Source organism: Hirundo rustica, chromosome 9 (genome assembly GCF_015227805.2).
Source record: "Hirundo rustica isolate bHirRus1 chromosome 9, bHirRus1.pri.v3, whole genome shotgun sequence".
In the NCBI taxonomy this organism is placed as follows: domain Eukaryota; kingdom Metazoa; phylum Chordata; class Aves; order Passeriformes; family Hirundinidae; genus Hirundo; species Hirundo rustica.
The window spans coordinates 23,650,383-23,676,934 of record NC_053458.1 but is presented as its reverse complement, the minus strand read 5'-3'; the positions used below and the strand labels follow the sequence as shown (position 1 = coordinate 23,676,934).

The 26,552-nt window shown below is 40.9% G+C and overlaps 2 protein-coding genes and 1 long non-coding RNA gene across 21 annotated transcripts in view; 1 reads left to right on the top strand and 2 right to left on the bottom strand.

Annotated features, from left to right (window-relative positions):
* The window catches only part of RC3H1 (ring finger and CCCH-type domains 1), a 62,693-nt gene extending 61,382 nt beyond the window's left edge, over positions 1–1,311 (bottom strand). For 10 of the 12 annotated variants that reach the window (XM_040073409.1, XM_040073414.1, XM_040073419.1 and 7 more), the window contains exon 1: positions 613–747. The gene's annotated coding sequence lies outside the window, so the exon portion shown is untranslated. Of the gene's footprint in view, positions 1–612; positions 748–992; positions 1,120–1,296 lie in introns of those variants that run through there. The other 2 variants (XM_058421716.1, XM_040073412.1) reach the window with 2 other exon arrangements.
* On the top strand, positions 663–21,257 carry LOC131378600 (uncharacterized). 6 transcript variants are annotated; one of them, XR_009208126.1, is made up of 8 exons: positions 663–776; positions 1,309–1,440; positions 1,877–2,635; positions 4,419–4,497; positions 5,604–5,744; positions 6,382–6,453; positions 9,601–9,761; positions 12,660–14,315. It is a non-coding gene; the product is annotated as an uncharacterized LOC131378600 (long non-coding RNA). The 6 variants fall into 6 exon arrangements; XR_009208125.1 differs by lacking the exon at positions 663–776 and adding an exon at positions 19,161–21,257 and having other exon boundaries at positions 1,106–1,440; positions 12,660–12,885; XR_009208124.1 differs by lacking the exon at positions 663–776 and having other exon boundaries at positions 1,106–1,440; positions 1,877–2,076.
* On the bottom strand, positions 8,987–25,411 carry UCHL5 (ubiquitin C-terminal hydrolase L5). 3 transcript variants are annotated; one of them, XM_040073431.1, is made up of 11 exons: positions 25,266–25,411; positions 23,824–23,887; positions 22,055–22,160; positions 14,675–14,800; positions 14,529–14,590; positions 14,322–14,452; positions 12,924–12,987; positions 11,748–11,850; positions 11,219–11,332; positions 10,939–11,037; positions 8,987–9,596 (listed from the first exon to the last, which is right to left on the bottom strand). In XM_040073431.1, exons 1-11 carry the CDS (start codon positions 25,345–25,347, stop codon positions 9,552–9,554), a joined length of 996 nt encoding a protein of 331 aa, XP_039929365.1. In that variant the 5' UTR covers positions 25,348–25,411; the 3' UTR covers positions 8,987–9,551. The 3 variants fall into 3 exon arrangements, with proteins under 3 accessions (XP_039929365.1, XP_039929366.1, XP_039929367.1); XM_040073432.2 differs by lacking the exon at positions 11,219–11,332 and having other exon boundaries at positions 25,266–25,400; XM_040073433.2 differs by lacking the exons at positions 23,824–23,887; positions 25,266–25,411 and adding an exon at positions 18,647–18,730.
* Positions 25,412–26,552: the final 1,141 nt, after the last annotated feature.

Here is a 26,552-nt window from a genome sequence, read left to right as displayed (position 1 = left end):
CAACAGCCAAAACAATGCCAGGGTGGAAAAACTAGTGCAAGTCAGGGAGATCCTGTGCGGTTTCAACATCGTTTGTCCCCACGCAGAGGGAGCCGCGGCCATCTCGCTCTTCCCTCAGGCACGACAGACAAAAGAGCCACAACCCAGGGTGGAGAGGTGTCCCGGGAACCGATAGGGCTCTGACATTATTTTCCCTCCTGTCTCTGTTCAACCTGACACAGGGGTGAGTTTTCTCACGCAGAGGCAAGCAGAGCCCCTGCAAAAAACAACAGCAGGCAGAGGGGACACACAAAAGCCGCCTGTCCCTCGGCCGCCGCAGCCTGAGGCGATGCCGCCTCTCCCCACCCCCAGCCGGACCCAGTCCCTCTCCGCCTCCCCCCCATCGGGCACAGCGACCCGCGGTCCCTCCCTGCCCGAGGCGTTCGGAAATCGAGCCCAGCAGGCGCCTGAGGCCTGGCGAGGCACAAAGTCACAGAATCGATAGAAGTAGAAAGCACCTCCGGAGATCATCTCGTCCCAGCGCCCGCCCCTCCGCCTCCTTTCTCGGCAAGGCGGGCAGAGCTCTCCCGCCCTATTGTTCCCCGCACCCCGCGGCGGAGCCACCGTACTCACCACGCGGGCCGGGCTTCCTGCAGCGCCCACCGGCCCCCTCAGCTCCGGCACACCGGGGCTGCCGCCGCGCCCTGCTGCTGCTCCTCCAGTAGTACACGCGGGCCCCGGGGCAGCGCCGCCATCGCCCGCCGCCACCCCGCTGCCACTCCGGCAGCGGCCATCTTGTGCGTCTTCTGCTCCTCTCACCGCCCACCTCCCTCCCTCTCTCCCCCTCCCTCTCCCTCCCTCTCTCTCTCTCTCTTCCCCCCTCCTCACCACCCGCCCCTTCCTGCGCCTGCCTTTCTCCGCAGCCGGGACGGGACGGGGGAAAATAGCCGAGTCCCGGCCTGGAGCCCGTGAGGGCAGGGTGGGGGAACTATGGCCCATGTCGGGGAGGGTACCTCGCGCTCCGTCAGGGACGGTCTCCAATGTCAGATGCCGTCCTCCTTTCCCCCACTCTCAACTCCTCTTGTCATAGTTAGCGGGCTCGGGGATGGAGGCTGAGGCTTTTCACACACAGAGTGGCGCCTCGGAAGCGCTCTGTGTTTTGGGAGCTTCCTGAGGGCCCCCGCCCGCCATTTTCTCTCCCTCAGGAACCTCTATTGGCGGACCCTGCGGTTTTCTCATGCCATCACACCTTATTGTTTCGAGCCGGTTACTTTGGTTACGTCAGGGAAAAATAACACAAATTAACTTTTCGCTTACGTGGCCGTGCAGGGCAAAAGCTTTCGGGGTTTTGCCTGCCAGTCCCAAGTGAAGGCGCAGAGGTGGGCTCGCTGCTGGAGAAGGTCCCCCGTAGCTCTGCGTGCTGCAGGACACAAATCATCCTCAGCTCTAACAACACCACAGGTAAGATGTTTGAGGACCCTCCAAGCTTTCCTGTATCACAGTTAGAACTAGTTGGGATACAGAAGAAATTTTAAACCGCAGTTATAGAATGTCTTGCAGTCACTTGACTTGCAGCGTTTTAAGCACGTAAAGACTGACATAAACTGATATAAACTGTCTAATTATAAAGCTAATTATTTAGCATCAGGATATTTCATGGTAACATCCACTTGATGCCCGTTTATGAGAACATTAATATGGTGTGAAATACTAAGGAATTTAGCCATATTTAAATTAAAGACAAAAAATGGCATTCAGTAGTCCTGTTTTATTGCCTGTATCTTTTATCATGTCTATGCCCAGCTAGAGGCTCTGTGGGATCAATCCTGCTGTAATGCCATTGTTTAGGATGCTGTGCAGAGAATCACTGCATTTCTATTTTCTTTTCATTACCCAGTGTATTATCGTCAGTCCAACATCTGAGGTGCAGCATTGCATGACCTGGAAATACCATTTAAATAGGATCTCATCAAGTCTGAAGGAGCCATGCCCAGAGCCAGGGACTAGAGAGAGCAGCCTGCAAAAGGAAGCTGGGTTGTGACATGGAGACAGAAGATGAAAATTCCTACACATGGGGGGAGAACTACATAGTGGAAGGTTACTCTCAGCTCCTATTTCTGACTCTTGTACTGACCACAGATTTTCACTGACTTTACAAGAACTGTGGTGCTAGTAACTAAAAGTGTTATTGCCATCTGTTTTACTAAAGTAATAATCTCTATTATTTAGGCTTTTCCACCAAAACAACTTTAATGTTTATCAAGGATCAGTACTTAAATAAAATAGTATTAAGAAAAGCTATTAATTTCTGAAAACAGACTTTTCTAGTCACAGTCATAGGAGATCTTACGAACAAAGAAGCTTGACTATGAGCTAGAAAAGAAGTGTAAATTGGAAATATCCAAGGCCAGATTGGACAGAGCTTGGAGCAACCTGGTTTAGTGGAAGCTGTCCCTGCCTATGGCAGCGTTTGGAACAAGATGAGTTTTAAGGTGCTTCCAACCAGTCTGATATTCTGTACCACAGAAGCTTTTCAATCAACAATGGCCATCTTTTGCAGACTCCTCTTTAAATGTTACAGTAGAAATGTGAACCTTGTTGGAGTTGTCAGTGTCCTGATTAGAAGCAGAAGATGGCATTAGGAATAGCTAAAATGGTAGGTATTCTTTACAACCTTGGTTTAATAAAGTCACAGAAGCTAGAAATGGTCAGGGCCTGAGGAGATCCTGTTACTTGTTAGTTTCTAGCAAGTGATTGTACAGTGTTCTGATGTTCTGTGCAGTATGGGGCCTTCTACCACTTTCTCTTTTGGTTCCTATATTGTGGAAGGGTTTGTTTTTCATGTAGTTTATGTTTTCCCTCAACATTTAATTCCATTACCAGCATGAACATGCTATCAACAATTTTCAGTATTACAGCATAGGTTACCATATTCCTACATGGTTAAAATTTAAAGTGGCATATGAAATGACCTATGGTTCTTACTATGTAACACTGCACAGATGACCACTTTTATTCTTAAACTCTACTTTAGACTTCCATCAGAGCCAGGCTTTTCTAATGTTTATTCTTTATTAAGTTTTCTGAAAGTTCGGAAATTTGTAGATGAGCTTCTTCTCTTGTTGGGAACTGATCCCACTTGATAACCTAGATTATTTTTAGTATCTGCTTTCCCCACTTACACAGCATTTCTTCCTGCATGATACACTGCTTTAGCATTTGAAACACAAAACGTTATTTGTCTTTAGGATTACTGTTTTCAAATATAATTTCAACCTATCATTAAATCTGCTATAATTTATCTCCACTTGTTTACATTGTTCTTTCTTTTATGTTCTTAAAAACCCACAGGAATTTATTTTTACTCTACCGCATATAGTCTCAATTTTCAATTCCTTTCTCTCTTTTTTTTTTTCTATCCAAAAGGGGATAATGTGTAGGCATAGTTCTAAGATCTGACATTTGTGGCCACACTAGAAACATTCTTCAAATAATACATTAAAAATTACTCCCTATTTTAGCCTGTATGACTGAGAGAAATACCTAAAATACCAGGGTAACTGTCAAATGGTATCATCTCACCATTCAATTTTTATATTACTCCTTCTATATAAAACTGCTCTAGAACTGTGGTACCAGGATAGCTGTCTTTATAAAAAGAAATGTGTATTTTTTACAAGTCGTGGCAGTATTTCAGTTTGCTATTTTAGTTAGCAGTGTGATCTGTAAAGCTGATAATAATGGAAAAATTCTCATTTTGAAACCTGTGATATCAGAATGGAAGGCAAGAATGAAATTCTTCTCCAGGTGGCTGCAAGCATGTCCTTGTTATTTCACACAGCAAAGATTCTTGCACACAAACCACAGAAAATAAATAAGAAAATCTTTAGCACTTGTATAATATGCTTGAGCATCATGTTAAGAAAATTTACCATCACATTAACAAAACCTAAATTCCCGCACTTTTATAAAATGCCATTGCAAAAGCAGACTGTATTTATCCAACATAATAATTGAAAAAAATTCAGATGTTCATTGAAGAGCATGCTGAATGTCATCCAAGCCCATGGGATACAGATGCAGCTATTTGAGCAAGTTTTATACGCTCATTTTAAATAATAAAAATCACAGCAAAATACTGCCTTACACTGTGGACGTGCTCAGTATCTCCACCATAACACACAAGGTTTTGATTCCTCATGTACAAAAGAAGCCTAGAGGATCTAAAGGAATGGATCTAAAGTCCGTATGTGAAAAATGAATGTTCCTCCATGAAAGCTTCTCTCCCTAGCATTCACAAATTCACAATTCGCACAAATAAATAGTATTATATAACCCACCAAACATCAGATTTGTTTCAAAACTTTTTGCAGTTCTTTGATGCTGTTCATAATAAATTTGTAGAATATCAGTACAGTTATTAACGTTTGTGTTTTCAGGCTACTTGGAATGCAGAGGTCTATGTAAATATACCCTCCAACTGCAGCTGCTGTGGAAAAAGAAGAAATTATAAGGAAGGTAAGAAACTTTGACTTGATGATTTCTCATTAGAGGTTTCACTACTTTAACCATCCCATCTCATCATCCTTCTTTGTCCCACTGCTGTTGTGGGATGCAGAATGCTGACTCAGGTGTATGTGCCCCAGATTCTCCTCCTTATTGCCTTTTGTGCTTACATGTCATTGCCTGCTTTGCTCCAATCCAAGACCTTTCAGTGTCATTCAGCTCATCTTCTCTCTTTTTGGGATAAAAATTTTGAAGCAACAGAAAGTACAAGAATTTGCAGCATCACAAGTCTGTAGTTGCACCACGCAGAGCAAGGCAGAGCCAGCACCACATCACATCCTTGTTAGTCCAGTGCCCTCTGCTGAAGTAACCATCTCCTTGGCTTCTGAGTCCCCTTGGGCAGGGGCAGGAGCTTATTTCCTTTCTTTCTCCAGTGGTACTTAGGTTGAAATTTGCTCTTTTCCTTCATAGCATTGCTGCATCACGTTTTACAGCAGCCTCTTAATGAGCTTAGGAAGGTAACATATATGTTGGGATGATAAACAATTAAGACAATTATATTTTATAAGCATTCCAATGTGTGTGTGTGTGTGTATAAAGCTGAAAACCACCTAAATTAACAGTGTAATTTTTGTTCCTTTCTGGCAAGTTTACTCATGTACTATAAAACTGGGAGAAAATGAGAGACAGGTAAGGCGATACAGTTAGTACCTTTGTTTAGCTGCATGTAAACCCACAGTTTACAATGGGTTTACAAACTCATGCTTGTTTTGCAGGGTAAGCTAAATTGTAAAGGTTAAGCAGCTTTTCATGTTCACATAGCAAGGAGTGACAAGAGGAGGAATGGTCTGGCCTCCTGTTCCAACCACGAGACCTTGTGCATCCTCCACTCTCATGCAAGTTACAGTAATTACATTAAGACTCAATTGCCATCTGAATAATTTTTCCAATCAAATTTGCCAGAGAAAAGCATTCTTACCACATATAAAAGGTTGACAGATTTTGTAATAAGAAGTTGCTATCTTTTTATTGTTTGGAAAGATTTTTTTCAAGCCTTCTTGAAGGCTTTTATAATCTGTCATGCCATAATAATGTTCCCTACTCTTCTTTGATTTTAGCAGGTGAAAGAAGCAGCATTTACAGAAGAAGCAAAAGGAAAATCACTGAAGGAAATCAGTAAGTTGAATGAAGAAGAATGAATGAGTAATACTGGAATTGGCTCTTATTACCAGACAGAAAGAGAGAGTATTTGTGGTTGGGTGAGTTAGCTATTTTTGATGTTATTTTTCTACGTAAGCTACTGGTATAATTGCTAAAGAAAACAGTGAAAGGATCAGAACATCCTGTGAGCACAGATAGAGCTTACACTGTGTATACATTTTTGAGATATTAAACTCACTTATTTTAAGAAAGTGTCATCAATTTCTCAGAGATTAATTGAAATATTTTTACGCTCATTGAGGCACGTGGAACATACAAGTCTTAGCCTGTTAACAAACACCAGCTATTTTGAGAAACACACTTTCTGTTCGGGAAACTTCTTGTTCTTGTACATAATGCCACAGTATCTCCAGTCGGTTTGTCCCCAGTGCTTCTGGTGGCTTTGCTAGGCAGACGTGTGTTACCTGCATGAAAAATATGAGCCATAAAATAACTTACTCAGCTTCCTTCTGAAGTCCTCAGTCTTTACAACTTGAATGTAGTTGTACTTCAGCAATTTGATATCAGAAGATTGTTTTTATGCAGTTTATTACAGACTCTTCCAGGCAGCTGTTTTTCTTATCATTGTTTCCATTAACACAGTGCTCTGGAAAAAAAAAAAAAAGGAAAGAAAAGGAGTGTCCTGCATTTTCATACACAAATCTTTACACCTTCTCCTTGGACTTCTTTCCACAGGAAGCACATAGGCATGTATGCACTTATTTGCATAATTAATAGACAAGATGAAAGTGTTTCTACCCTACATTGGTAAGTCAAACACTGAAAACCAGTTAGGGCAAACATGGTCATTCACTGATCTCTCAGGTGTAGCTGTTAAAACTCACAAGGTTTGGGAGGCAGAGGCTGAAGCCAGCTGTACTGGGGTTGCATGGCCTGGTTTTTGGTAGCAGGGGGGCTACAGGGGAGGCTTCTGTGAGAAGCTGCTAGAAGCTTCCTCCATGTCTGGCAAAACCAATCCCTGGTGGCTCCAAAGATGGAGACAATGCTGGCCAGGCTGAGCCAGCTAGAAATGGTTGTAATGCCTCTGTGACAGCAGATTTAAGAATAAAGAAAAAAAAGTTGCTGTACAGCTGTAATTGCAGCCAGAGAAAAGCAGGGTGAGAATATGTTAGGGGAACAGCAGACATCAAGGGGCAATGAAGAAAGAGGCAGGAGGTGTTCCAGGAGCTGGAACCCTGCAGCCTGTGAAGAAGACCATAGTGAGGCAGCTGTGCCCCTGCAGCCCTTGGAGGTCCATGGGGATGCAGCATTCCACCTGCAGGCCATGGAGGAGCCCCACACCAGAGTAGGGCATGAGAGGCTGAGAGGAGGCTGTGACCCTGTGGGAGGCCCATGAGACAGGGGCCCACCCTGGAGCTGCCTGTCCTTGAAGGACTGCACCCTGTGGAAGAGTGACCCGTGCTGCAGCTGTGTGGGGATGGAGTCACATTGCAGCAGCTGAGAACTGTTTGTTGTAATACGGGACTCATGTTGGAGAAGTTCATGGAGAACTGTCTCTCACAGAGAGACCACATGGGCAGCAAGGGAATGACTCCTCTCTCTGAGCAGCAGATGAAACCACGGATGATGAACTGACCAAAACCCTCATCTCTGTCTCCCTGTGCTGCTGGGGTAGGAGGTAGAGATGGGAAAGAGGGGGGTGGGGGGAAGGTTTTTTTACAAATTTATTTTACTTATTACTAACAAAACCAGAGCAGGACAATAAATTCAATTCATATCCTTAATTAGAGCCTGTTTTGCCTGTGATGGTAGTTGATGAGTGATTTCTCACAGTCCTTACCTCAACCCATGAACCCTTCATTAGATTGTCTCTCTACTGTCTGGTTGCAGAGGGGAGTGAGAGCAGCTTTGGTGGGTGCCAGACATCTGGCCAGTGTCAACCCACTACAGTGTTCTGCTTCTGAAGCTCACAAACCAAAAGAACAATCCTAGGGATGCAATATTAAAATTCTAAAGCTCTTACCCTCAAGTCTGCCTTTCAATGCCTTTTGCCAGCTGCTAAAAGGGCACCAAACAAACCCTAGTGTAAGATCATTTAGGTTGGACAAGACCCTTTGGATCTGTATTTTACAATCTCACATAATTCCCATTTCAGAAATAAGCTTCTGCTTCAGCAAAATTCCTCCTCCTTTTGTACACGACCAAGTATGCCAGTAAAAGGAGGATGAAATTACTTCAGTACAAATTTGACATCTAATATAAAATTGCTAAATTTTCCAAAGATGATAGGGTACAGCAGGAGTCATTAGGCTACCACTTAAAAAGACAGACAAATATTTTCAACAGGTTGAAATGGAATTTCAAATGTAATTTTAAAAGCAGAAATGTCTCTTCCTCTCTAAGAGTCTTTCTGTTTCCTTGGACAATAATGCTGCAGGGAGTTACTAAACTAGGAAATTCTCAGAGTTTATGTTCTCATTAATCTGATCAATTCTGTACAAAACTCAGATATGGATCTCAAGTTTTTCTGAAACAGATCTTACCTTTCCAGCCACAGCAATGACACGAGGGGATCCTTCCAGCAGTGAAGACCGCAGTCTATGTGTTACTTCTTCAGCCAAAATGTTATCCTGGATATACATATATATGCAATATGTACAAAGCACCAACAGATTAAAGAACATTTCATATTAGGGTTTCAAAAATTCAGCGTACAAGAGCAAAGCAATTCTCAGTCTAATGAATAAAGTACAGGTAAAATAAGGGAAACAAACATATTTTACTATTTACAGTTTTGGGTATTTGGGGGGAAAAAAATTAAAAATCGAAGCTCTTTTCTTTCTGTTTTATCTGAGTGTTTCAGGAAGAAACTGGAAGTTTTCTAAACAAATAGATGTGCACTGACAGTGAATAATTCAAACAGCGTGTATTGTTGTGATGGCTGTTACTATCTATACCAAAACAATCTCTTCACAGCTCCCATGCAGGCAGCATTTAAAGTGTCAGGGCACGCAGTGAACTCCATTCCCCAGGTATTGCCTTTGGTCCACGGGACACAGCTCAAGCATCTTCCACAGCAATGTTGTCATCAACAATAATCTTCCATACACCTTTTTCCTTGTATTACTTCTCAAAGTCATATAAAAACCCCACTTCTTTAAAGACTTAAATTGAATATACTCCAGAAAAGGAATACCTTATATCCAAGAATATTAACTCCCCAAAACAATAGTGTGCCTTCTTTCTACCTCAAATTTAAGATGCATATACTCGAGTCACAGGGCTGACGACCTCTATATCCTAATCATCTTATCCCATAATAAAATACCACAGAAAAAGGTTTGCCAAAATAAAAATGGGAATATTTATTATCCTTTCTACTAAAGCAATGCAGTTCTTCTGAGATTATACATTGGTCTTTGCAAATGTTTCTACAGCTAAATTCATACTTTTCCATTTTGTAAAAAAATTAGACACATACTTCATAAAAACAAAGATACAGGCTATGTCACTGAACAACTGGAAAGGATTGTAAGTGTTAGTAGGGATGAGCAAAGAAAGCTCATGCTTATACTTAAACCTCTGGCATTTGTATCATGTTCAAGTGGGACAAAATGGGGACATTTTCCTTGCACAGTTCTGGGTCCACTTCCCAAGCTCTCAGCAATCAGATGACAGACTGTTAAATACTGAAAGTGACCAGGAGAACTTAAACATTGCTCAGCAGTACTACATGCACAAGATGCAGGGGAAGGAAGAGTCAGACCCATGCAAACAGTACAAGACAAACCATTACAACTGGCAAACGTGCACGGGACAAAAATTTAAGTTTATGAAAAGTTTTATTTGTTGTCATGAAAATAGTATCAGAAGCAAGTAACTGTATGTGTTTTGCAAAGTCATCTTCATTTGGCCTCCTGAGCTTTCTTGGCATTCTGTTTTTCTTTTGCCTAGGAAACAAGGGGAGATGATGTCAAGCTTTGGTAAAACGAAGATCATCCTGGAGCTTTGAATGACTACCCATTACATTTCTGAGTATTAAAATTATGCTGGAAAAACAAGAATTTAGATGTAAAGTTGGACCCTTCAGAAGCATCCTATTACTATTTTACTAGGTTAGTATATAAAGCCTTTTAAGAATAAATACAGGTTTTAATAAATTATGCAAGAGAAAATGAGATTGGGTAACTTCTGTAGGGAAAAAGCACTGTTTTAAAAACCTAATTACAACCTTAATTTTTCATTCCTCCATACCAATTTCATTTAACATAGAAAAAGCTCTTCCTAATGGAAACATTTTATGTCACAAGAAAACACCACATTCAGACATACAGATTATCAAAAGTAAACTCTGAAACGAACCACGATCGTAGTAGTTTAGATCTTTCCAATAAGTGGAACCCCCTCCCCCCAAAAGTTCCTGTCAAAATATTTGCAGGGTCTCATAACTTATATCAATCATAAATAGTTCAAATTGATAGGGAACTGGCACATTATTCCTCATGAATTTACTGAAGAAACAGATTGGGCAAGAACAGGGGACAACCCAGAAGCAATACTGATCAACAACTTTCTGGCAGAACATTAGTTAATTCTGAATCAGGCTGCTGCTCGTTACCACTTCTTATTGAACAGAACAGCATCTAATTCAGTGATTTAGGATTAAGACCTGTTCACTGGTAATTTACTTGTGAAAGCAGCTTGGTGGGTGTTATAAATGACTTCTGTAAACATGAAACTGGATTAAAACTCCACAAGTTACTCTTAGAAACTATGAGCTTGCAAATTTACCTTCCTAAATAAATTCAGCTAAAGAATGTACTCATGAAATAATACACAGCTCTTTTTCCATTATAATTCAGAGATCCTTTCCCAGTGAGTACAAAATCAGGGATCCTGCCTCTGGCACTCAAGCATAAGCACGCCAGCACAGAGCTGAGTACAATTCAAGTACTTGACCAATTTAATAACCTTGCCAAAGTGGCAGACACGCTTACTTATTGAAGTTTTAATACAAACCTTAGCAGTAAATCAATGTTAATGGCTAGATACTTAGGGGGAGACCCAAGTCGGTAAATGAGCACAGGAGCAGGGAAAAAGGGGAGGGAGGGATTGAACTCCCGGCGCTGTGCCACGGCTGCCACCACGCGGTCACCGCCTGCTACAGCGGCCACAGGAACGTGGGGAGCCGTCCCTGGCCAAAGATCTTGGAAAAACAAATGACATGGGCTTGTTTATCTAAGAGAAGGTACGAAGAATTAAAGTAATAACTATCAGCTAGGAAATACTCACTTTTTCTACTAATGGTATTAACTGCTGGTGCTCTGCTAGAGTCTTTAACAATTCCATGATGAAAGGAAGGTAGTTATGTTTTCTTCTAATATTTTCAATCTAAAAATAAATTGAAAGCATTAACAAAATTATTATATAGCTGACCTATCTTCTAGTCCCCATACAGTTGTTCCTTCAGATTAATTGCAAAGCTCCCACATATATATATATATATATTAAAAAACTGGCTTTTTCTTACAACCGTTCCAATAATTTAATCAGAAAAGCAAAGGCTACATACCTTGTATCTTTTTAATTTTTGGTTCTCTTCTTCAATTAACATCTGGTATTTTGCAACTTCTGATTGTATAGAACTTAACATATTACTACTTTGATCTGTATCCATAGGCTCCTCCTTCCACAAAACAAAAATTTAAATGGATGATGTTACTCCATTTTTCATTTTTTTTTTTAAGCAAGTTTTGACTGAATGGTATTTCTATCACAGGTAGATTCAGTTTTGTTTACTCTTATAGGAGCATTCCAGGAATTTCTGCAGCTGGTTACAAGCAGGTACTATGAAAAGAGCAGTTCCAGCACCACAGCAAATAAATAAGGCAGAAAGTCAAAATGACATGATCTACACTGTGCTGAGTGCTCAGCTCAGAGCTGCAGTACTGAGCGCATCCACACTGTGCTGGACAGATCTCTAGCAATCACTCCCTGCTTTTTTAACTGCTACTCCATTTGGAGCAAGGAGGGAAGTGAATACTGAAGCCAACACAGAACTATCAGGGAACTACTTCAGCAATTTAAATTCCATGGCCTACCTCAGCCAGTTGCTGCTGTAGCTCTGCAATCCTCTGCTCATATATCATCTTCCTGTCAGACACAATAGCCATCAGGTTAAACCTTATCTCACCTTCACTGTATCTAAATGAGGAACAGAAAAACAAAACAACAAAGACAACCCACTTTCAAAATTAGTTACCAACATGACAACTCAAAAGCCCACTCCTTGATTTCATTTTAAGGAATACATTTCATGGAAACAAAATTTTAAATGGGTCTATTAAATTAAGTTGTGCTACAGATCCAATCTTGTTACAAAATAAAACCAGACCTCAAATTAACTCTATCCAATATGTAACTCCTGTTAACCCTCCCTCCCCAAAATTTACTATTCCTGTCTGTGATCACAAAACAAATACTGAAAAACTGTCCAAAAAAGAAAACATGACAACAGAACTTACAGAAGATGCTTCACACAATAGTTTTAACTTTCTTATTACTATTACTTGTTAGAAAATATTGGAGACTACTCCACATAGTGTGAGAAGTACATTCAATGATTAGACTAGCAAGTCTTTTGGAGGTTAAATTCTCCTAAAGCAACTTGGTAGTCCTATTTTGCTTATTTAAAAAAAAAGTCCTCAAGCAAAAACTTAGAATTGTTTTCTAAAAATGGCATAAAATCAACTTTATTTCTAACAAAATGGGACTGCAGTTTGGAATCAGAATTAAGAAGTAAGAAAGTTCCATAGTATGTTTTCCTAGCTTAAATTTCTAAGACAAGCCACATTCCTAAGAAAAACTTATCTCCGAATACCAGCTGTAGGGACAGAATGACTATCTAGTATTTTTAAGTGCACAGGCAAATGTAATTCATGGTCATGACACTCTTAGCTTTCACTCACAAAGATCCACAGCTGTGTAACAGAGATAACAATCTTCTTTTCCAGAGCACTTGCAGGATCTCTCTTCACTACAGACACCTACTGGATTAACTATGCAGCAGCACAGTGTATTTGAGATTTAGCTGTCATCACCTCTGCCTCATGTTGGGCAACAGGTTCTCAAGTCATACAGTGATATGCATAAAAAATGATGCATAAGTGTCATTGCTTAGAAATTCACTGGAAATCCTCGAACTGAAGGAAATAAACCCTATGGAATTTTTAAGCATAGGTAAGGTGCTCTATTTCAAAGGCATCACGACCATTTACTTGTGTATGCGCTTCTCTATGACGGGCCGCACCGCACTTATCCAGTCATCCTGATGGCATGCACCTGGAGAAAAAAAGTTAAAAAATCATCATCTTTAAAAAATTTAACGAAGGAAAAACATCAGTGTCACTGCAAAATTCATTGCAAAGTCAATTTGTATAATTCAGGCTTATGCAGCAACTTCAGAGTATATCATAAGATTTTCCTTAGCTACTGCAGGCTGAAATTACTCAGGTGGTTTTTCAGGAGGTGGAAGATATTTTATTATTAACAAAAGCTAGATAACGCAGTAGCCAAAAACAAAGCTAAATTTTAAGGGCATAAGCATCTAACATTTGTTTTGCTGATAACAAGAAATAATGGGGTGGGGGAAAGTATGTTATGTAAAATTTTTATGACACAATGGAAATTAGTTGGCATGACAACACTGAAGTAGACAGCAAAGGAAAACACTATGGACAGGTACAGCTGTTTAACATTAACTCTTGATTTTGTCTATGTAGATGCAATATAACGTTTAAAAGTCACGCAGAAAGAAAAATCATAAAAGGATATATGACAGAGAACTTGATTTCAAGATATATGACAGAATACCTACAGGTGATTTCCTAAGTTGAAAATGCCTCTTTTGCAATTTCAAGTCCTTAAAGTAAATTTAGAGACTTATGATCTTGTGACCATACAAATGATATCAGTGTTAGGTCTGCAGACTGTACAGTATCTCTAGACAGACTAAAGACAAGATTAAGCAGCAAGCTGTTTCTCAACCTGAACATAAATAAAATTGTCAACAAATCTGGGAAAACACTCTGGGAATGGAGTCTGGAAGGCTGATGTTGACAAAGTATCAGACTCTAAAGCACAAATACACGATAAGCAGTGCAGAGCTTTTCAAGACTCAAAAGGGCACATGTATCTCAAGAAAGAATACAAACCAGAAGCCCGTCTTACAGACAATAAAGCTATTTTCTTTTAAACCATTAAGAAAACACTTGCTATCTAAGAAGAAAGAGGGCAGTGTGTAAACACAAGCTACAAAATGGAAAAAAAAAAGAGTGTCTGGAGTCAGCTGTATACATTCTCCCTTTATGTGAACTTCTCTCTTGCAACAAAAGGTTTTGGAAGGCATTGCAGGACTTGATCATTTGATTACTAAATGAAAAGACAGAGATTCAGAGACATGGAAGGAGCAGGAAGAAAATTGTATTTTCTGACCAACAAAACTCAAACAATACAAATGACTGCAAGGAAGTACAAGCCTACAGCATATTCAGAAAACTTTCAAGATATTCTTTATTTTGATAAATAATTTGCTTTGAGCCTATAACATATGAACTATTTGTTGCAAAAAGCCATTGTTAAAATAAAGGATGTTCAGCAAAAATGTAAAATGTTACCTAAATCAATTGGTCCTTCCCTTAAGCCATCTAGCTCATATAGCCTCCCATTAACAGGAACATAGCTTACAAAGTGAAAGGCATCTTCCTCCTTTGCTGAAGACTTCGCATCAAACTCAAACATCTGTTGTCTGCAAAGAAAATTTAAAACCCCTGAGATTAAAAAGGATTTGCTCAAATTTTGGCCAGATTTAAAACATATGTTACCTGGCAAAACTGTTGTGAACCTGCCGAATCACTTCTGAGTTGCTCAGTGCCAAACCTTTCATCTGAAAGAAAGTAACAGAACACCTGTAAAGCACCACAACTGTAACACTGGGACACTCTAAATGCAGAAAACAGTGGTCACTCACCGCAGCATCAAAGCTCTGGGAAAATTCTTTGAATTCTGACAAGGTCTCCCCTAGATGAATGTCTTGATGAGCACAGTTTAACAGCACACTTACTATGGCTTGAGTTGCACAGGCATTATTTATGACCTAGAAAAAAGCATGGAGGATTTGGTCAGCACTGGTGATAAAAGTTCGCTCCAAACTGTGTTTTTGTTACAAATACACACTTTCTACGCTGATCCATATTAGAGCAGCACCCATGACACAGACTGGATTTGCTGCCTGGGTAGCTACAGAAAAGCCCTTGCTGTAATAAAATCAGCTCTGCATGGCTGTCATATACAATTCACTGATAAAACTCATATTTCACAGCTGTCCTCAGAAACTGTCATTGCACTGCCTTACCATCTCTCTAAAGTGATTACTGAAAGGCACAGAAGGCAGAAATCCTCAGATCCCTGTGGAAAAAAGCACAGTAATATTCAAAGCAAGCTGCCCAAATTGTGTTACTTTATCTACGGCCTTAAAAAAAGTCAACTCTCCCAAGAAAAGTCCTTCAAACTAGTAAGATCTACTAGGAGGTCAAAAAAAAAAATTAATTTGAAGCAATAAAGCACATTATGGAACTGCAAATTTTTATTAAAATATTTTATTGGACAAAAAAAATGTCAAGTGTTCTAGGGATAAAGTAATAAGCGTTCCAAGATGTAGAGACTGTTTAAATGATGGTAAGCTGAATAATATACTTGTCCAATATACCAATCCTTTTCAAGTTAATGCTTAAGTTACCAGTTCTTACATTTCAGTGTAAAATATTCCACTTTTAGAAAATATAAACAACCCCCTTCATATTACAGCCATGTCTTTAGGATTGTTTACTAATAACCAAACTAAAACAATATATTTAAAGAAAGAGGCTACAAGGATTATTAAATATAATTTGAGATTTAACTAAATGCACTGTAATCAGATGGTATGAGGCCATTAATACAAGGCTTTGTATTAGCAGGTTCTTCTCAGAGAACTATAGGTTAGGAAAGAATAATGTATCAAGAGTCTTTGAGATTATTTGCAATTGAAAATGCTACTTAAACATTAAAACTTTCAGAGAGGATGTGAATTTTGTATTAAAAAAAAGAAAATTAGTTCATGGCCGTGAATGTGAAACCACTTCCAACAAGAAAGGAGAAAAAAAAAAAAAAAAAAAAAAAAAAAAAAAAAAAAGAAGAGAGAGAGAAAACCCAAGTAACTTGTTTTTCAATCAAGGCTAGTCCTAACAAAGGAAAACCTAGTATGTTAATACTAAAAGCCACACCATAGGGTGTTCTCAGTTCAGATTATGTCTGTATGCAGATGATAAATAAAAAAGCACATCTTAATTTAAGAAAAATACAATCTAGTCGACTTAAATGGTAATCAAGGGAGTCAACTACAAATGTGGAACACATTACAGCAGCCAGAACTCAAACCAACACAAGCTAAGGGCTAGAATACACACAGATGCAAAACAGCGGACATATAGAGAAGATCCATCAAGGGCAGTGAAATAATGAATCAGCAGCAGAAAAATTCAAACTCCCAGACTAGCAGAATGGCATACTTCAAATTACACTGTAACATAGCAAAAAGAACTAAAGACTCTCTGAGGTACAACTAAAGAATGTCATCAGAGACAGTTGTAAAGTAGTGCTAGGATGAACGCAGGGAAATCTCAGGTGGATCAGAGTGGATGAAGCTGATGCAGTGTAATTAAGCTGATAGAGAAGCAAAAGAAGGGACAGACACCTGTGCTGACACACTCTTAGAACAGTGCTCTTACAATGAAGGCAGGGTTACTACAGCAAATTGTGTTTGTAAATTATAATTAATACAGGGCATTATAGGAGGGACAGGACTAAATGGCGACTAATTTTGCTGAAAAATCAAGATGGAACAGTCAGGTGCTCTCTTTACAGACAACTCAATAACGGCTTCAAAACACAGAAAGGAAATTTACTGAGGTTTTGTGCCTAGAGGGAAGATCAACGCTGACACTTCTGAACTGCAGGATACAGAAGCTTAAAACAGAAAATAAAAATCAGAGGAAAAATTAGACTTGGCAAAGAATTAACGGGCTCATCAAATATTGGCATTTAAGCATATTTGGTATTCCAACTATAGTGTAAGACAAGCCTGATGGAGTATATAGGGACCAAGCTAACCAAAGTCTGACTGCTAGGAAACAATATGCAAAAGATGCAGATCTGAGGGCAACAGCCTCCAGCTGTTGAAATGAAAATACATTATAGAAATACATTCTAGAACTTCAATCAAGTGAGAGGCAAGAGGTAAGGAAAGGCAGCAACAACAGTCCTGTAGCAGAGGAATAGAAGGAAATGCAGGTGATGTGCATAAAAATCCAGTGTCTTCCTGGATGTAGGTGACACAGGAGAACTACCTAGGTGGAACAAGGGAATATCTAGCTAGTGGTGGCTCACAGCAGGGTGAAGTGCAGAGTGAGGATGTAATTGCAGGACCAAATGCAGACAAGTGCAGGATTTGTCCCACAGACACAATGCCATCGATGCACACAGCCAGTCCAGCACTGCTCCACACACAGCCAAGAGATCCTTCAGGGTACCCCAGTGCATCTCTTACTCAGGGTGCCTCAGCACTAGCAGAAAGCATTTTTTGCATTTAGGTAACATGATAATAAATGCAGGTTGTTCCCAAAATATTTTTATTTGGACTTGAGGATTAAGAGGATTTTCTGTATTTGTCCAGAAATGCCAACATTTGCCTGGATATTTCTGTCCAGGAAGTCTTGGTGAGGTATTAGATTGATCAATACACATGATTCCAACTTAAAGCTGACACTCATAGTTAAAACATTTTGTAGGCAGAAGTTCAAGGTGTATTTAACAATATTTGAAAGAAAATGGTAACCTACATACACAGAAATGTATCAAGGGAAGACTGACCTATCCCCAAGTGAAGCTCAGCTTAAAACAAACCAAGAAAATCAAGTAAGATGCATTACTTCCTAAGCATGCACCTTTCTCTAGGGATCCAGTCTGACCTTCTGGATCAACTTTAGGCAGAAGCACTTTAAATTCTCGACTCACATCTTCTACCTGATGGATTATGTATTTTGCTTTTCGAAAAAGCTGTGGACAAGCCTGTGCTGCCATCTGTAGTATAACCAGCAAATCCCTGGGCTTCATTTACTAAACATCCCAATGTTACAGAATAGTTGGTTTTACAGAGCTCAACAAGAAAAATTCAGCATTAGCACAAAGTTCCACAATTTATTCTTGCTTAGAAACCTGATATAATTTATTTCTGTTTTAATTTTGTTGGAGTAAAGATATTATCTTTCTCCAGCTATATTCAGTTACTGAAAATCTCTTTCTGATTTGCTTCATGTCTTGAAGTTGTACTACTTTTAAGTTATCTGTTATCCCAAACATAACTTTAACACAGATATCTGGTCTATCTTAATATTACCAAATCTGAAAGGGTCAAAAATGTTGAGTTTGAAATCAATTAAGTATGCAAATATAAAAAAAAAATGCATATGCTTCCATTAGTGCCATAAAGATAACCAGAGACCAATGTTTTGTAATTAACAGTATCATTTATAAGATACTTCTTCTGAAGGTACTCCCAGTTAATGAAGTTAATGTTCTGTCATGACAATGTAAAATAAAATAAATATATGGCACCTAAGAAAGGCAGGATAACAATAGTTCCATACTAAAAGGTGAAGAATTTATTAAACTCAAAAAAAGTAGTTTCAGGTCTGCAACAAAGGCATTCTTTTTTTTCCAGAGACACTTCTGCAGTGCTTGGCAGAGAATGGCAGCTCCTCCAAAGAGTGCGGCAGGGAGCTGAATACATTCAGTAGGTGTAATCATGTATCCACTGTGTATGAAAATGGCAGCAAGGGCCCACTGAAGCAACACAGAAATCAGGAAATTCAGAGTTAAGGCTGAAATTGTATCCTTAACTCACCTCATTGTGCCTAGGTATCCTAGCTCAAAGGGTATGTAAGATCATCCAGAGTTCTGTGGCCTCAACTAGAGGACCAAACCATACCTAGGCATAACAGGGAGGCCAAATTTAACATGAGTGCACATAAAAGTGACCATTAAAAAAAAATAATCCTTAAATATGCATGCATACCAGACAAATTTCAAAATTCAGCCCCCCAAACATAGTAATGATTTAACTTAGAACAAGATCTGGTTGCCATCTGGAATTCAACTACAACATCACTATGGAAGTGGAAATGAGGAAAATGTGAGCATGCACAAGGTTCTTACCAAAACTGTGTTTGCTGAGGAAATTTGAAAGATGTTTTACTAGACACAGTTTGAGAGTTGTAGCCTTTTATCTCTAACTAAAGTTCCCCACAATTAAACAATTTTTAAGACTGAACACATAATCAAGTCAAACAGAAACCAAATTTATTTCCTCTACTCAACTCTTGTTATATATTAACAGTAACCTTGTCTTGCTCACACAGGATTCAGGAAGACACTTGAAAACATGTCTGCAGTAAAACAAATTGTACCAAACGTCTTTAGATGGGAACATTTAACAGAAGAAAATGCGTGAGAAAGGAAAGAGGCAAAGACTGGTTGAGATTTTTCAAGCTCCAGTGTCATGACAGTTTTGAAGATACAGATCAACAACCTTAAATGTCAAAAAATTGCCCTAACCAACCTATTTGTTATGGGATTTCAGCCTACAAATGAACATAGAGTATTTCTACATCACCACTTTTGTAATGGAGTCTTCTGGGAATACCCTCAATGCCAGCATAAAATTTAGCTTAGATAAAATAAAACAGAGAGAGGAAATAAAAAAGTACACATGAACCCAGTGGCATGATGGCTGGGAGAACTTGATCTGTCACAGTGCAAATATTCAATACTAATGCACATCTTGCTTTGTGCTCCTGGGTGCCTCAGAAGGATTCAGACTGGTTTTGACAAATGCAGTAACTTCAGCACTAGCATAAAGAGCTCCCTGTTCTCTCACTTACCTGTTACCAGTTTTGTCCTGTAAAGACTCACTGAACAGACACATCCCACAGTACAGCAGAGACCAGCCCAGATAATATGCACAGAAAACTGCTGTGGAAGGAGCTACACTGGCTCACAGAAGTTCACTGCATCCTGCTCTCGTAAGCACCAAATCAAAGGATCAGAGATCTTCCTCAAGAAAACACTCCTAAGTCCTCAAAACATTGCTTGTCGAGTTGGATCTCTAACCCAGGCTAACTTCCTTCAGAGTGAAAGTCACCAAAGCTAAACTAGTGTTAAACAGATTCCTCCAAAATATCCAAAGCAGTTTCTTTCTATTGACTTTAAATAATCATTTCTCTGTACCTGTGTCTAGTTGTTCAGTCACAATAGCTCAGTCCAGGCAAAACTGAACTGATACGAAACACAAGCATAAATATGTCCACAAGGAATGTTTTAATTTTGCACCTGACTGACAGATAACACTAAAAAAATGAAAAAAATACTAATTCTAAACTTTTTGCAAATTACTTTTGCAACATCTATTCCACACCATCAAGTGGCATAACCAGGCAGTACTATTGTAAGAGTCAACATTTCTAGAAACTGCTTTCCATGCTGAAAGAGTCACTCCAGCACCCTCTCTTTAAAGGCAGCAGGTGAAGGAAAGAAACAATTAGAAAGGAGGTTTCAGATTAAGAACACATTAAAATATGAGTGTTTCAAAGAAAACAATAAAATAAAGAAGACTTTTTACTGTTAGCCTTTAATTTTGTGGGGCTTGTTATCCAATCTAACATTATCCAAATTTTGTGATGTACATTCTGCAATCTCATCTTAAAGCTCAAGAAAGCTCCTCTTAGCTATTGCCTTTAAACAGTGTCAAGCTTCAAAAAAGGGAAGGGGGTGGAAAAGACAAAGTGGAACAAGCAGACAAATGCTTTAAAACTTTTCAGCATTTACAAGAACAGCAATTCTAGGACAACCCCAGCTACTCACAAACAAGATGAAATCCCCTGAGTGAGAGAAAATTTATCTTCACTTTAAAATAAAAAAACATCCTCCAAAAAAAAAAAAATCCCTCTCTAGATTCCAATCAGAGTAATTTCCTCCCACCATGTAACTACCTTTTGAAAGTTATATCAAGGATTTGAGTTCTTTGAGTTCTCTGAGTTCTTTGCTTCATGGCTGTTCTTAAGCTACAGCCCATGGCTACTAACGGTACGTTTGGTTAGAAATCACAACCCAAACCAGGGTCTACGAGAGCTGGAAAGACAATTAGCAAACTGCTGCTATCACAAAAACAGTGGGCAGTGCTTGGCAGGACTCAAGAGCTGCAGCAGGGGAAGAATGAAGAAAATCAGCATTAAAAAAGCTGATTCATAACAGCATGAAACAGGAAGGTGATTAAAAAAGGAACAAAACAGACGTGCAGGTACAGAGTGCCCAGGATAGCCATTTGCATTGTTTTCCATATTTCTATACTTTTACACAGAAATATGTGCAGATTTTTTAATATCCTGAGGTTTACATTCAAAACACTTCTGCATTTGTGGTGGGAAATAAAACAAGAAAAAACCCAACCAAAAAAAAAAGCCCCCCAAAACGCCCACCCTAAACACCGCAACAACTAGACTACATGACAGCCTTCACAGAAATCCTAATAATTTGCCCTTCGATGTCAATGTTTTGTAATTAACATGCGTATTAAATACTCCTACTTTCATTTTGGTCACTTTTCTCTAGCTTTTCTTGCTTGCAAGCAACACACACAGCAGTCTGTTAACTCTAAGACAAAATTTCAGTACTACTCTGTATTTAATAAAACACAATGGATTACATCAGCAAAACCATTTTTTCCTGTTATTTCTAATTTAAATTTACCTTTCTGATTTGAATACTTAAAACTTGCATGCCAAAATGGTCTCCAAACCCTTAAAGGAAAGTATTATCCTACAAATACTGCCCCAGCTTCAGAATACTTGAGAAAAATAAGAAAAACAGGACCAAAATAAATTTCTTCCAACAAGTTGTTGAAAGTGGTTTCAAAAGAAGTCATTTGCTCACTCTGCTGAGAACATTTACAAAGTCACTATTTATTGCACAGAAGACTGAGTTACTTTATGGATGATGACGCCACCACCACAGGATGAGGGCTGACAAAGAAATAAGAACTTTACTCTTCCACAGCTGCTATTTTTGTCAAGGACTTGACAGATCACACTTATGTGCTTTGTCAATACACAGCTCCTACTCTCAGAATTTGTTGAAACTATTTTACCTTGCAAAATATTATTTTCTGTGTACATATTAACAAAAAATTAGTTGATTTTTTTGGTATTAAAAGCTATGTTTTGTGATAAATTTAAAACAATTACTGAATTTCTCATACCTGCTTGGCAAAAAAAATTGTATCCAGTCTGGAATCCTGGACAACAGAACCTGCTGGCTCCTCTCCAGGCTGCCACTTGAAGAGAAAAATCAACCCATGTACTGGCCTGAAAAAAAAAAATTATACAAAAAACGTCAGCAGCACTCAAGAAAAATATTAAAATTACCTGTACTGTCATTTAGCTGAATGCTTGTATGGTAATTCTGTTAATTCTTTATAAATATCAGGAACTTGCACTGGAATTTTCAGATGTGCTCTTTTAATTAGGCAGAAGACAATTCAAGCTTCTTTCTGTAAGTGCTAAACAATCCCAAGTGGAATTAGCATTTAGCCAGTAATTTTCAAAAGTCAGGACCAGTTTTCCTGGCTACTGCTCTTTTATAGTTGCAGAATTCTCATTTGAATTGGTCAGTGATAAACAGCTGTCAAACATTTGTCAGTCATATACCAGAGCAGGACCTAAAGTTTTAGTAATCCTGCTAGACACAGATGAAATATCCAAAGAGGAGTTCTCCTGAAACTTCATGCTTTGAGTTATCTCACCAACAAGTAAGAGAAACCCAGTCTTCTCTTCTAGTAAAAATGTGTCTTGCCTTTCAGAATGCATGTCTTGAATAGTAAACAGCTTTTACTACATGTTGCACTGTATTTAGTATTCCCAGAACACAAAAATTTATCAGGAAATAGGTCTTACATAATCTAGAGTTACAATAAGACAAAACCTTATTAATCAACTTCAATCTAAGGTCATCACCACAAAGAGGCCACAAAAAGTTTCTCTACAAAAGACAAACATACACCTGTACTGCATAAGAAACTTTTCCTGAGCTCTGACCAGAAGTCTGAGATGCATTTTGTCAAATTCTTGTGGTGGACCTGGTGTTTAAAAAACAAAGATGCTCCTATATTCTTTCACTCCCAGTGTTTATACATTGTGTAAAATATTGCAGGTGTAAATGGGAAGGGAGGATGGAAGTTGGCCACCCCTCAGGACTAGAAAGACACACATCTCCCAGCTGTCAATTAATGCACAAACAGGTAAATGTTCTGATGGTGCAGACAGCAACAATTCTGCCATTCAGGTGTTGCTTGTCAAATATCTTCAGTCAAGAATTCTAGAAGTACATCCTCTGTATCAATTTCTGCGTCTTTTGAAAGATTAATCCTACAAATATGGAATATTCACACAAGAAACAGGAGGTCCAGGTTAAATGATATTTTCCTCTTAAAATCCTGTATGTAAACATGGATAACAACACATCATGGACAAAATGTTAAAAGAATTAATGTTGCTTAGCGAGGGCAAAATTTTTCCACATGACACCAGTCATTGTCAATTATAAAAAACCTATTTGGCTTCACATACATATGGGAACGATTCTAAAGGAAAAACGAGTTACAAAGGTATCTAAGTACCGGAAAATAATTTAAGACAACAGAGGCAACATCATGGGATGTGAGGAAGCAAGGAACAGAAATTCACCCAAGAATTTGTTAAAAGCTATAAGGCAAGCTAATGGCAAAATCATTAGAAATCTACTTCCACATTCTGGCTACTACCTGTATCTCTTTCAAAACCTGATTAAGCTAGATTAAGTACCAAAGCATTAGTAAAATGCGATTTAACTCCAAGTATTCCATTAAATCAAAATCTTACTCAACTTCTGTAGAAACTGAAGGAAAAAACACAAACACAAAATGCCTCAAATAAAAAATCCACCAAAAATCCACCTGAGTAGACAAAGGGGAATAAAAACCATGTGCCTTACTTCAATTTTTCAAAATTCTCTGGCTCCAAACTCCATATTTCTTCAACTTGTGCTCCTCTACAGCCTGAAATAAGGAAAAAATACAGGTTTCTTGAACTAACCCATTTAAAAAGGGATACAACCAGTAAAGAGAGACTTATGAAAGAAGACACAAAAGCATTATGTAATATTTACAGCTAGTATTGTCTATGGGCCTTAACAGACCTTGATTAAAAACAAAACAAAACAAAAAAACCCCACCAAAACAAACAAAAAAAACCTCCAAACAAGACAGGCAGAGAGAAATTACTTCAGGAATTTCTGAACCTGTGTACAGTGATGCTGCCTTTACAATACAATTGCATTTAAAAATAAGCAAAGGAGATGAAAATACCTCTGGTCACCTCATGTCCTTGGCTTAACTGAAAACAATACTGTTTATAAAGGGCATTATCAGCAAGTCCAAAGCAGAACTTTAAACATCTATCTCCAGACAAAGACCAACAGTAGTAGACCAAAAATGTTGTACACTCAAGCAGAACATTTGCGTAACACTTGAGCCAAAAAGATTCAAATATTTAGTATGTGGAAGTTTAAGAAGCACGTCTGGACTTCATTTCTGAGAAAATGACATGACAGAAACTATGAATCAATGAAACGTGAAGTAAAAACATTTTGTTTCTTTAGCTGAAAGCCTGCTGTAATAACCATACATTCATAGTTTCACCAAAGATTTTAAAGGCAATTCAACACAAAATTTACTCTTCTGGAAGGCCAGGCAGCCGCTTGTAGGCTACCCAGCCGCTGCCGAGCGCCACAGCTCAGCCTAGACCCAGCCCTTTCCCCAAACGTGCTCCCTCCTGGGGCTCTGTAACCCGAACACCTTCCCAGCCTTAAATCTTAACCTGAGCCAGGGAAGTTTAGATTGGACATTCGGAGGAATTTTTTCAAAGGGGTGCTCAGACATTAGAACGGGCTGCCCAGGGAAGTGATGGAGACGCCACTCCTGGAGGTGTTTAAAGAAAGACTGGATGTGGCACTCGGTGCCACGCTCTGGTTGACAAGGTGGTGTTGGGTCACGGGTTGGACTGGATGATCTGAGAGGCCCTTTCCAACCTAACTGACGCTGTGACTCCACGCGGCACGTCCCTGCCGACCTGTCCCGCCGCAGAGCAGCGGGCGCCGGGCGAGAGCCGGGCCGGAGCCGCACAGGCCGCGCTAGGGCCGGGCCCCTCGGGCGGGCACTTCCCGCTGCCCGCAGGCGGCCGGGCCGGCGCCACGGACATCACGGAAGCCGCGCTCGCCCGCGGGAGCGCGTTCCAGCGCCTTCCCGGCCCCGCGGCACCCGAGCCTCGCGGGGCGCCCCCACCGAGCTCCCGCATCCCCTCCCGCCCCGCCAGCGCCCCGCGCAGGGACAGCCCCGCGGATCCCCCACCGCCCGCCCGGCCCCGCCCGACCCTCACCGAAGCCCTTGATGAGCTCGGTGAAGACGCCCGGGTCGCTCTCCATGAGGCACCACTCGCCGGCGCTGCTGCCCCCGGACATGGCGGCACCGCCGCCGCTCAAGCTGCGAGGCCGAGCCGCACCGCCCCCTTCCCGGCAGGACCCGCGCCGGCAGCGCCATGGAGAGGCGGGGCGGCCGCAGGAAGCGGCGCGGGGACTGCATCCGGGGCAGCTGCGGGCGGCGGCGGCACCGCCCCGGCCGCGGGAGGGCCGCGCCGCGCCGCGCCTCGGGGATGCGCTCCGGGGCGGCTGGGGACGGACGGCGGCTGCGAGACCCTCGGGCAGCGCGGCGGGGAGCGGGGCTGGCCCCGGTCCCCGCCATGGTTCCATCCGGGCACCGCGCGGGGGGCGCGGCCCCATCCGGGTCCCGACAATGCTGTCGGGGCGCGGCGGGCGGGGCTGGAGCGGGAGACGCCGATCTCTGGCGGCCGGAGCGGGACGGCCCTGCCCGCTCCCCGCACCCGGAGCGGCCCGGCCGCCGCTCGGTGTCCCCGGTGCTTCTCCTGCTCATCGCCCCGGGGCTCCGGCATCCCCCTGCCCCGTCTGGGCCGCGGCCTCGCAGGCAAGTGGCGCTTCCCGGGCTGCAGGGGCAGCGGGGTGCGGGGTCCCTGGGCCGGCCCCTGGGGACCCCGGGACGGGTGGGGAATGCGGAGACGCCAGAGGGGCAGCTCCGGGGAGCGCCTGGGCGTGAGGGGCCCGCGGGGCGTTCCCGGACGCATCTCCGGCGTTAACGCGGCTTCGCCGTCACGCGTGTTTATCGTCTTTATAGAGACTGACAGCTGCGATCGCCGCTCTTCGAGTATCCGCTTTAGGTGCTTCTATCTTCTAATTCTGTGCTACGTCAGCTAAGCTGCCTTTGCCCCCCAGTCAGTACATTTTTTTTAAGCAGACAGACTCTTGCAAATTCTGCAGTGAAAATGCGTGGGCTGGTATGTGGTTGGTATAGTCGGATATCTGCTGTGCTGCTGTCGTGCAGCGCTCCGTTCGTGATTTGGGAAGTGTTCTCCTGGCATCGCAGTTGACATAGAGGTGCTTATTTTCAGAAGTATGCGAACTGTGTTGTCAGAGCTGATCTGTATCACGAGCCTGTTTTGTTACAGCCGTAGCTCAATGTGATGGTTGTGGTCTCTACTCAGTTAACTAGGCGACATTCCCTGTAGTCTTCCATTTAATGCTTATACAGAATTTAGAGAGCAGAGAAGGGGAATGCAAATCTTTGTAGACTGACGTATTCAAAAGCAGTTTGA